Source organism: Rhinopithecus bieti, unplaced genomic scaffold (assembly GCF_001698545.2).
Source record: "Rhinopithecus bieti isolate Rb0 unplaced genomic scaffold, ASM169854v2 scaffold_9237, whole genome shotgun sequence".
Lineage (NCBI taxonomy): Eukaryota > Metazoa > Chordata > Mammalia > Primates > Cercopithecidae > Rhinopithecus > Rhinopithecus bieti.
Genome location: NW_016806263.1, coordinates 868,395 through 880,489, shown reverse-complemented (window position 1 = coordinate 880,489; position 12,095 = coordinate 868,395). Strand labels below are relative to the sequence as shown.

The 12,095-nt window shown below is 42.1% G+C and overlaps 1 protein-coding gene across 17 annotated transcripts in view; it reads right to left on the bottom strand.

The window, feature by feature from the left end:
- LDB2 (LIM domain binding 2) overlaps nt 1–12,095 on the bottom strand; it is a 411,922-nt gene that overhangs the window by 76,678 nt on the left and 323,149 nt on the right. For all 17 annotated transcript variants that reach the window (XM_017875333.1, XM_017875336.1, XM_017875322.1 and 14 more), the window contains 2 exons: nt 7,521–7,643; nt 4,762–4,845 (listed from right to left, as the gene is read on the bottom strand). In XM_017875333.1, coding sequence (XP_017730822.1) covers nt 4,762–4,845; nt 7,521–7,643 — 207 coding nt within the window. The remainder of the gene's footprint in view (nt 1–4,761; nt 4,846–7,520; nt 7,644–12,095) is intronic.

Below are 12,095 nucleotides of genomic sequence, written 5' to 3'. Positions count from 1 at the left end.
AAAAAAAGAAAAGAAAAATGAAGGCTCAGAGAGGTCAAGCAGCTTGCCCAGGGTCACACAGCTAGTAAGAAGATGATGTTCTCAGACACATACTGTTTAACTTACTCCGAAGCCCATGTCACAATGAGAGGGTGCTTATGTTGACCATGCTGTTACTGGAAAAACAAAATCTCTTGAATTACACCACTCAGCCAGGGTATATGGTTTTGGCTCAAAACACCTACCTGTGTTGGTACCTAAAACAAACTTGAAACTTATATTTTAACTATGTGAAACTTCCTAGAGCTCCCAAGCCACTAACACTCTCCACCCTTCTCTGACTCCTTTCACAGTGGGCCCTCTGTTTGGACTGTCCTCTGCCTTGTCTGTCTGATGATCACCTACTCATCTTTTAGAATCGATCGAAGGGCCATCTGCTCTATGAAGACTTTACAGCCTTCCTCTCCTACCTTCTAACAACCTCTCTGTCCTTTGTCCTTGGAATCAGATCATGGGTCCAGATCCCTGATCTGCCACTTACCAGTTCTGTGACCTTGGGAAGTTACTTCTCTGTGCCTCAGTTTTCTCCCCTGCAAAATAGGACTAAAAATAGCTCCTACCCCATATGGATGCTGTGAGTATTTAAAGAAAAAATAAAGAAAGACAAAGAAAGAGAGATAGAAAAGGAAGAAAGAGAGAGAGAGAAAGGAAGGAAGGAAGGGAGGAAGGGAGGAAGGGAGGGAGGGAGGGAGGAAGGAAGGGAGGAAGAGAGGAAGGAAGAGAGGAAGGAGAAAGAAGAAAGAAAGAGAGAAAGAGAGAAAGAGAGAGAGAGAAAGAAAGAAAGAAAAAGAAAGAAAGAAAGAAAAGAAAAGAGAAAAGAAAAGAAAAGAAAAGAAAAAAAAGAAAAGAAAAGAAAGAAAAAAAAGAAAGAAACTCCCTGCAAGGCATATAGCAGCAATGCCTGGCACACAGTAAGTGCCCCAGAAATGTTAGCTAGTACTATGTTTCTACTGCACCTGGGAACAATTTCTCTCCAAGAGTGTATTTGTTTTTCTTTCTTACATTCTAGGCAGTGATCTCCTTGAGGGCAGAGACCTGGCACAAAGAAAGTGTGTTAGAAATGCTTGTGAAATGAACAATGAATAAATGGGCAAACAGGATCTGGTGGTAGCTGACAAGGCTCCACAGCCAGGTCTCATTGACCTGGATGAACCAATGACCACTAAACTGCACTGCTTTCTCATCGTTGCTGAATTGGATCCCTTAGTAAAATGCCAGGCGGACAACAGGACTTCTGCTTCCCAGCAAACGAGGCAAAGGACACATTTCCGAGTTCCTGGCTTGCTTCTCCCATTCTAGTGCTTAAGTTCTAGCACTAGAGCGTGCTGCTTACCAAAAGGCGCCATCTCCCCATGCCCCAGTACACTGAGGACATGCTTCATGAAACCCACCACCTGGTATCGGAATACCCAACAGCCACAAAATAATGACTTCCCCATCCTGCAGGTCCCTTCCCACCTCTGGCTTGGATAACTACTGCAGGGACACTCAGTCAGCAAGTCCCAGCCCCCTCCAGAGGTCACAGAGGCATCCTGTAGAGGAAGTGAGACTGCACTGTGACAGAGCGCCATCTCCGCAGACTCAGCCACTTCCAGTCGTAGTTCCACGGGGACCACTCGGTCAGCTATCGTTGCACCTCTTAGCTCAGGGCACCTCTAACCTTGTCATGCTGGGATGCAACAGGAGGGAACAACAAGAGGGAACAGCAGGTGATTTGACAACCCAAATCAAATGGCAACAGTTGTTCTTGTTGTCGCTTCAAAAGTACCAGGTCACCAGTGTCCCTTCCAAAGTGCTGCTGGCGAGTGTCTGTGTTCAGTCCCATCATCTGCATTCACAATGTCCACAGCTTGGTCATCCTCAGGGTCTCACCTGCTCTCCCTCCAAGGGTGAGAGCCGCATTCGGTCAGCTCTGTGTATTTCCTGACTGCAGGTCTCCGTGAGAATGATTAGAATTTCACTGGAATAAATGAACTTGTTTTGATGAAGCTAGATAGCTGTAATTGCCTACTTTCTGCTCTGCTTAATTTTGTTGTGTTAGACACTGCATATTGAAATTTCAGTGTCTGGAGCCTTTAAAATCTCTATCCATCCTTTCCAAAGCAGGATGCATCCATTTTTAAAGTTCTTCAACTGCATAGAAGGTTTCGGATTCATATTTACCAACGTATCCATTTGACCTCTTTTTCTGATACTGGGAGTGGCATTGAAGCTTCTTGTTACCTTATTTGCACAATACTTCAGATGACCTTCTGGGGCTTGAGGCAAAAGCCAGGCTCCTCAGATGGATGTGGAGGCTTCGGATCTTAAGGCAACTTTATAAATGAATGTATGTTGTGACTGCTCTGCTGTCTTAAAAAACTTAGATGATAAGGCTACTAGAAGAATCTTAAATCCCAGTTCTAAATGGAAGAAATGACCTTTGTCTGTCATTCTCAGTGACCTACCCCATATGGATAACCACCACAGAAGCCCATGTCCACTGCTTTTGGGCAATGAGTTTGAGATTCTGCTCAGCCATGACCTGTCAAGTGGCCCACGTCAGCCCGAAGGATTGTGACTAGGAAGCATGACTTCTATCCTGAGCTGCTCCTTAAGACCTGAGGATCATTCCTTGGGCTATTTCTGGCTTTGCATCTCCCTCTATTTCAGAACGCTTCACTGGAACCACAGCTGACCACATCCCACCAGCCTGTGACTACCAACTGAGGACAGAGGCCATAGCTCCACCATGAAACCCAGCAACTGGAAAACTGCCAGGAATAACGAGTGAGTGAAAAGGAATGGAATGAAGGCAGGGAAGGTAAATAGCTACTGAGCCATGATGCACAAGTCAGGAAACAAAGTAGCATTAGACTCTCCCAGAGTGAGAGTAGAGAGTGGGTGCTGTGTTTCTCTGCGTGGCTCCAGCACAACAAACAATGATGGGTACACGGAAGGTGCTCAATACATGATGAGAATGAACACAAATGGGGCACTTTCTGTCCCCAGGCCCTGTGCTAAGCCCTTTACATGGACTGTCTGACCCAATCCTGGAACTAAACCCTACAAGGAGCTGATGTTATTTTTGGCAAAGTGAACGAAGGCTCACTGATAGATGCTGACTCTCTAGCAAAAGCAGGAAAGACATGACCCAATTCCTATCAAGATCATCAGTCTCCCATGCTCACTAGCAAGGAGCAGCATTCTGCAGTGAAGCTCATGGATTCTAGGGTCAGGCTGCCTGAGTTCAAGTCCCAGTTCTGCCACTTGTGTGTAAAGCTGGGAGACTTACTTCACTTACTGAAACCTTCGGTGCCTCACTTTGCCACAGGGATGGTAATGGGGTGCAGGGTCCGTTATGAGACTAACTCAGTCACAAGAAACACAGCAAAGAACCTGACATGCAGCAAGCACTGTGTTCCTGTGGTAGCCTCAAAACACTACTCCCTATTGCCAAAAGCCATACATGATTTCCTTGCTATCATTGTCAGGAGAGGGGTAGTGCCTTCTTTCCCTTTCACAGGTCTGACCTCAGTCTTTGTGGGCCACAGGATGTGGGGACCTGGTGGGCCTTGACCACAGGGTGAAAGTCAACCATTTACAGATGACAATAAGAGGAGTGGGGAGGAGAAGAAAGGAAATCTGGTGTTTATTAATCTGTGTTAAATGCAGCTAAAAGATGTAACTAAAAATCTGTCCAAGATCTTGCTATAGGATGAGTGACCAAGTCTAGGATAGTGTTCAAAGTCTCAGCTTCCTGTGTGGGGTCAGCTGAGGACACATAGTGTGGAACTTCTTTATCTGCAGGAGGAAGAGCATCTTCCCTGTTTTAAACTAAAACTCTCCTGGTCCCTGACAAGATGATATGCCCAGCAGTACAGAGCAGCCTTCTGAATAGTGGAGAGAACAACTTCATAGACCATCACGCCCCAGGCCTCGCCACCCATCCGCATTATGTCAGTTGTCCCGCAAGAGAGCCATTCTGACTGCGGAGACCGGAGGTTTGGGAGGACACAGCCCCAGCTACCCTGGCTGGGAGCACCCGCCGTCCACCCATACTCCTGGGCTGACTTTGGTTTCCCTCTGAGCAGAGACCAGTGGGCTCTTTAGTGGTTCAGGGCCACCGCAATGGCATGGGCATGAGGATGGGCAGGTGGGGAGCACAGCTGATTCTGGCTCTTGTCAGGCCTGGATTTGGCTCTGGGGCATCTAGGCTGTAGAGAGAAAGAATCTCCTTCTTTTACCCACCACCAAATCTGTTACATGTTGTGCAGAGAGTCCTTATGAAGCCTTAGAAATATCTGTGTTTCAGCATGGGATTGGATTTCTTCAGGAGACTCTTTAGGGCAGTATGTTGATTCTCCTAAGGGATGACCAGTGCCTGGATGGAGGCATAGGGGCAGTGAACTCACCAATAACTCATTTGAACTTGAGACAACAACAAGGGAAGCAGCAACACAGCATTTTGCGACAATGGGACATTGCTAGCCTTTGAATAATTAATTCCAAGAGACATATAGATATAGGACTGAACCCTGACAAATTCCAGGTTTGATGTTTTGTTAATTAAACCCCGTCCTCCATTGAAAACACACACACACACACATACATCTGGTACAGAACAAAGACACTGTGCTATATCACCAGTACCTCATTTTAACTTCTTGGGTCAGGATGCATATAAACCTCTGGAGTACTTTTCAAACTCACCAAAACATAAAATCATTCGATTGATCTTACCCTGAGGTAGTTGAGGGTGAAGTTTGTTAGCCCCATCCTGGTGATGTTTTTGGACAGCTGATCCAGGACCTGAGGATCTTGTGCCTAAATGGAGAAAAAACCCCACATGTATTTTATCACTACAGGATGGTCCTGAGAAAATCTCAGACTGTGCTACAGCTGCTAAGGAAATGTAATCTCGACATTGTTGATTTTATTTGGAGGGCAGGCTGCTGGAGGTAATTTAATTTACATTTCGAAGACACTTGCATATAACACTCAAGGACATTTTCAGATCAATTGTGCAAGACTGGGGAAAAACCAAACTGCTCAGATGTGCTTTCATTCCTTGGGATAAATGATATTACTTCCTCTTGGAGAGGCCTTGGCACTCAGGTCTCCAGCCTGAGTCACAGAACTCTGCCAGGAGAGCTCCAGGTCTAACGCCCTCTTTAGAGAAGCCAGTCCCCCTGGACTGGCCAGCTTCACGACTGGTCTTTGTTTCCTGCTGTGATAGTGGTGGTGTTTTTACAGCCTGGGGTTGAGGGCTGTATTGGAAAACTTTGCCACTGACTCGAAATACACACACACACACGCACACACACACGCGCGCGCGCGCACACACACACACATATATATGGAGAGACAGAGAATTCTAACTCTCCTCCCCATTAAGCTGAGTCTGGAAATAGATATCCCCAACAATTTTTATCCTGCAGGACTGTAAGAGGAAGTATCATATTTTCCAAAATGTCAGCCACATTTTAAGAAGGGATATAAAGTACCATGGGCCACACCAAATGTTCTGTTTGGCTAGAAGAAAATGAAAATTCTTTCTGGGATCCATTTTAAAATGAGTCTCTTGGTTGATGTTCTTTCTTTCTGTTTGCCTTTCCTTCTCCCTTAATTGATATAAGCAAATTGGCACTAAACAGAGGGAGATGGAAGTAAACATCCCCTTGTCTCCATGTCTGCCTTCATGAGACTAGGTTATACTAATGTGACTTATTCTTTTCTGTACATACCTTTTCTGATAGTGATACTACCAATTGGATTTGTGTATATAAATAAAAAATGCTGGAGAAAACAAAGCATGTCAGTTTCATGTCAATTTCCTAAAAGAGGTCTTCCCTGACATTGAGCCTATATTCTTAAACCACTCTGATGTGCTGGAAGAGTTTGTTCTATCAAGTAGTCAGGGTCAACCTCAAGGAACTTACATTTCAGTCAGAAGAGAGGAAAGCTAATAATAAAGGAATGCAAAAATCTTGTTCCTGCTGCTGTGGCTACCGATGACGATGATGAGAGCCAATCGCCGAAACCCGTAGAGGACACACTATATGCCAGGCATTGTTCTAAGTGCTTTACAGTCATTAACTCTTAATTTGATGATCTGAAACATGCTTTATTACTGTACCCATCTTATAGATGAGGGACTAGAAGCACAGAGATGTCACATCATTTGCCCAAATTCACCCAAGAGCAAGGGTCCAACCCTATGTGGTCTCAATCCAGGGCCTAGGTTCCCAACTATTATCCTTTGCTGCCTTTTAGTCTATTTTGAGAATAATAGAAGTGAATATTCCAGACTTCCTCAAAGAGAGTGGAGGATGTTAACTAAGCTTTAAAAACCAAGCCAGAAATCATGGAGCAGGAAAGTGGGGTGCCACAACAAAAAGGATAAGGCTAATGGGAAGGGCAGAGCTTGCATTAACTAGCCAGAAAGAGGTGGCTGACAACTAATGTGTGGAGAAATAGCCGGGAATGGGACAGCTGGGAGACAAAGTTAGAACCACCGTGGGCAAAATCTTGATTTTGCTACTTCTGGGCTAAAAAACATGGGGCAACTTATTGATTCTCTGAACCTCAGTTTCCTCACTTTTAAAATAGGAATAATACTAGCTCAACTCTCTGCCTGACTGTGAGAATTCAATAGCATGAGATATACAAAATGTTTAGCTAAAGGCCTGGCAGAGTAAAAAATCAGTAAATGGTAGTTACTGTTACGTTATTTTCTTTTGATTGTTCAGGGTCTTTAAAATTAGGCTTATGAAGTCTGATTTTGCTCCAAAGATTTTCATGGAAGCATCATGTATTATAGAGGAGAGACTTAAATTTAAGTTGATGCCTTTGACGACTTATTAAGAGATTGCACCTGACTAGTTCCTACTTACATTTAAAATACGTCTCTAGATCAGCATAGAACCCACCCTTGCACCTAATTTGTGCTCAGTAAATTTGATGTGATTTATAGTCAAACAAAACCAACAGAAGCCAAAATATTCCACTTCAAATTTAGCACCACGATCAGGGAGGACAAACTTCTGACACGAATCTGAAGATCTGAGTCCCATGTCCCATCAGATGGTTCTAATCAAAACTGGAAACTGCTTTTCTAACTTCTTGTTTTATTTCATTCCCCAGTTATACATAACAGGTTTATTAGCCCAAGCAGAGCAGTAATTGGCAATGACTGAATGGAATTTAAGAAAAGTACAAACTGTTTATTGAAGTAACCTCAATTTGGAGTTCAAAATAATAAAATATAAAAAATAGTCACACAATGTACCAATCTTGGAAACCAAAAGGGGAGCAAAGGGCCTGTGGATTAAAATGGTTGAGAACAAAACTCAATATTTAGAGTTAATTACCTAAAGCGTGACAAGTACTGGAATTCTTTCACAGAGAGAGGACTGGGTTTTTCCCCTTGAGTGAAATGAAGGAGAAAAAAAAAAAAAAAAAGAAAGAAAAGAAAGCAAAACAGGAATTAAATTACTTACATGCATGGCTAGGATGCTTCTTGGGACTAACTCTCGGTATTGTCTAATGGTAAAGTGCCATGTTTTTATTCTCATGAGATCATCAAAGGTGAACTCCAAGATCAGTCTGCCTTCTGTACACACCTAGAAGTGACAAACAACACAGTCATTCATTATGCACTTTGTGAAAGCCACTTATTGTAACTCACATATCAGCTACTCAGCGTGGTCTCCCTTTCTGTCCTTGGGCAGTGCTAGCTCTTGGTAAAGATGTGACACAAGTGATGTGTCCACTGCACATGGTACAAATGTCAGCTCTAAAATCAGTGGGTTCAAGAGACTGTACAGCTGCTTATTGGCCGTGATGTGCTAGTAATTCTACTAGTTACTGCTGAAACTCTATGACCCTCAGTTTCTTCATTTGTAAATATGGAGATAAAACCCATCTTATAGTGACATTGGGTCAAAAAGTTTTCCTCCACTTTCATCATCCTTCAACCACAGAGGCTTGAGATCTTATTCTAATCTTGGTTATCCTACTCTGGGACAAAGTACCCAATAAACTCATTCATGGTTAAGTGTGAGTTACTACAACTTGATCCAACTGGAGGAAGTTTTTATTTCGAAAATGAAATTCCAGAGGACAATGCTTAACCCAAGGCAGTTAGTATCAGTTACTGACATGTGGAAAATAGAGACATGTGTCAAGAGTATATTCCTTGAATCTCAGCACATCAGCAATGATAAATTCTGCTCGCACAAAAGGCCAGTCTTAGGGGGATGGGACACTTTATCTTTCTAAGAAAAATATATATTATTAATGAAACATAATAGAATTTTGAAGGGTCTCTTCCTTGATAGAGTAATCAGTGACAGAGTAGCATTTTAATCTTTTTTTTTATATTCATAGCATTTTTAGCATGTAGTTCCTATTTTATTTACCATTTCTTTCACTATTAACAACTTTGAAATCAAAGAAAGTGCTAGACATTCACAAACCACTGAGCCTATGTCAACTCTGAGCTAGGAAGTGGCGGTAGTGTATTGGTTCAGTTTAAATAGTTACAACTCATTAATCGGACCATTTCTGCCTTAGGAAAGCAGTACAAAATAGTGGGTGCATACTTTGGCATCAGAGGGTACTGGTTTTGAATCCCAATTCTACTTTTTACTCATTCTGGAAATTTGGGGAAAATCTAATAAATTCCCCCAAATTCCAGTTTTTCTCATCTGTAAAATGGAAATAGAAATACCCTTGGGTAAGGATGTTAGGAAAATACATTAAATAAAGTTATGTACGTAGGCTACCTGGAATTTTGCCTGGCATGTAGTAGGCTAGCAGTAAATGATAGCACTGCAGATAAAAAGAATGCTACCCAAGAAAACACAAAGTCCTAGACCAGTAATGGTCATCGTGTGCCACTTGAGACCTAGGGCTTCACTAGTGGTGGCATCTCAGGGGCCCTGCTGGGAGGAACTGGGCCTCCATCTCGGCTTTGAGATCCTCATTGACTTTCTGGATTTCACTGAGCAGCTTTGATTTTTCAGTTTTTTACTGCATTGGGTTTCTGATCAAGCTTCTTGGAGAAAGATTTCCTAGGCTAAAACAAACATACAACACTCCAGACACTTGAAAAAACACACTCAAAAACAAATAAATGAATAAGTAAAAATTAATTAACTGAAGAGAGAATGTAAGTATTTGTAAAACTACAGTCCATGAAGATAGTGAACAATTTATATCAGCCTTTTATGAAATATTAATAATTATTTTCTTCTTTGGAAATTTAATACAAAACACCATCACTAATTGAGATGCAACTTGGTCCACAGCACTGGGTTGGGTGCATTCCATGCGCTCGAATTGAAGGTAACATGTTCTTTCAACAAATCAAATGCCAGTACAGGAGAATTACTAACAAGTGTTGATGGGACACTACTCGAGAAAGATGCTGTTAATGTGTGTCATCTTTGTCTTATCAAAGATTTCAGAGATACTGTGGGATAATTATTGATAATCTGGGTGAAGACCTTTGCTTCAGATCCAATTAGCAGGATCTGTGGGTAAACTCAGGCATGTGGGCACCTTGCCTCAAAACCCCTTGACTGTGTAGTCTTCAGAGTCTTGTTTCTGGTGTCTCAGCCGTGAGAGTTGAGTGCATAGAAATGGGAGAAGACTTCAGTGTCCCCAGACCTCTCCCCTTGAGCATCATCAACTTTGGAATTAATTTACCAAGACATTAAAAAGAGTTGCATGGAGATAAAGCCACACAATTCCCTCTGGGGTGTCGGCATGACAGAAGCCACCTGTGGTGACAGCTTTCACGAAAGGGAGGTAGCTATGGGGAGCCATCAACAGTGAAATGTCTTGACAAAAACAGGACAGGCATATTTGGATGCTATAATCCTCTTTTAAAGGGGAGATTATTGGATATTTAAACAAATATTAGCTTAGTTAAATGTCAGCGTTTAAAAAATTATCTAGTATATTTGTTTTGCATTTGTGAACCACAAACACAGGGCAGGTGAAGGGTCTGGTTTACTTCTATTGGGAGAGAATTTCATAATGAGAAGGCATGTGTGTAGTCCTACTGACAGATGACTCAATTGGAGCATCTGTAAGGTCAAGTTAAATTGTGTCCTTTGTTCACGGTAACAGAATGAGCTAGCTGGGGACCTTTCTTGCAGTCAAACTGTCATGGGCCTACAAATGGAAAATTGCAGCAAGCCTTGGGCTCCTCCAATTTTCAGTCAAAACCAAGGGTTTAACTGGGGTATAGCATGTGCAAGGCAGGAATCCTTAGAATCAAATCTGAGTTGACTACATTTTCTTTAAGGAAAAATAAATGACTTCCTTGAATGAAAGGACAGAGGAGCATTTTGGTCACGGCTGGTCTTCCCCAAGTAATTACACCCACACCTTCCAGGGCCTAGACAGCCACTCCACACCCTGTACCCATCATAGAAATTAAAGGAAACCAAAGGCTTTGTGATTTGCTTTACACGCAACAGCCAGCAAATGGAATGGAGGCAAATAAGAGAAAATATATACGTATTTCCTATTTAGAAATTATAAAAAACAGGCATAGCCTATAAAAGGGAATTAACATATTCTCTCTTCAGAAAAATTCTGTGCATTCCTCTTAATCAATACAATTAATGTAGCTTTTATCTGAAGTCGGCCTTTTTTTTTTTAAAAAAAGATGTCTTTCACTTGGAATCCAAAATCAAAAGGGTCCCCAATTAAGAAAACATTTTCTGTTGTGCTGAATTCATGTTACCGTACTGTGAGCTCTGACATTTTGTTTCTGTGGTAACCAAAATCAGCTGATTAGTTGGCATGGCAACAGAAAAGATGTAATCCCAGCAGACACACTCTAATCAATGCCCCCAGTACAGATGGTCTCCGGAGGATCAACAAGAAAGAGGCTGGCAGGCATTCAGCCGATCACGTGCTAGCTTGAGACTAGGCCAGGAACAAGAGAACTAAAAAAGAACATTTCTCAAACTAACCAGTAGCTTTTTAACCCTTTTCTTTCTTTGGCTAATTGTAACGCAATATTGACTGTATATTTAGCTGTATAATACAATGATTCTCATATAGCTTTGATGAAATCAAGTGTGCTTGTTAAGTGGGAGTGTTTATATAATTTTCTTAGTTTGTATGCTTGGAACAGCACGCATAGAGTAGTGCTTTTAGATTAACAGTTGTGCAAAGCTCATTGTATCTTCCTTAGTGGCACTTCATATGTAAATGCATACATATGCATTATACATATATATATACACACATACACAAACATACACATGATCTGATCATTGATATTATAATTTGGTTAGAGTCAGGAGAAGAGTAGAAATTCTGAAATATAATGTGGTATACAGGCTAAGGTAAGAAGGATGAACTGTCGGCCAGGCGCGGTGGCTCAAGCCTGTAATCCCAGCACTTTGGGAGGCCGAGACGGGCGGATCACGAGGTCAGGAGATCGAGACCATCCTGGCTAACACGGTGAAACCCCATCTCTACTAAAAAATACAAAAAACTAGCCGGACGAGGTGGCGGGTGCTTGTAGTCCCAGCTACTTGGGAGGCTGAGGCAGGAGAATGGCGTGAACCCGGGAGGCGGAGCTTGCAGTGAGCTGAGATCCGGCCACTGCACTCCAGCCTGGGCGACAGAGCGAGACTCCGTCTCAAAAAAAAAAAAAAAAAAAAAGGATGAACTGTCAAAGACGTAAGTAAGTGTTCATACAGGAAAACTGGTGGGTTCACTTCCATGGCACTTCTCTGTAATAGTAAATAATTTCATAATCACAAACTGAGAACACAGAAAACATAAACCAATCTTTATAGAGATGACAAGAGTGTCCAATAATGGCCATAACTTTGTTGTGGTTTGTAAAACCTAAAATTAACCCCAAGAATGTACCCTAGAAAGTGTTCCTCCCCAGAATCCACCAATGTTCACATCCTCAAATATAAATATTACTCGGAGGCTTAAATTCTGAAAACCTTGGTGTCTGCTCTTCTGATTATTAAACCTTGTTTCCTGTTTGATTAAAAAACTGAAAACACAAAAGAAAGGCTTTATAATGTGTG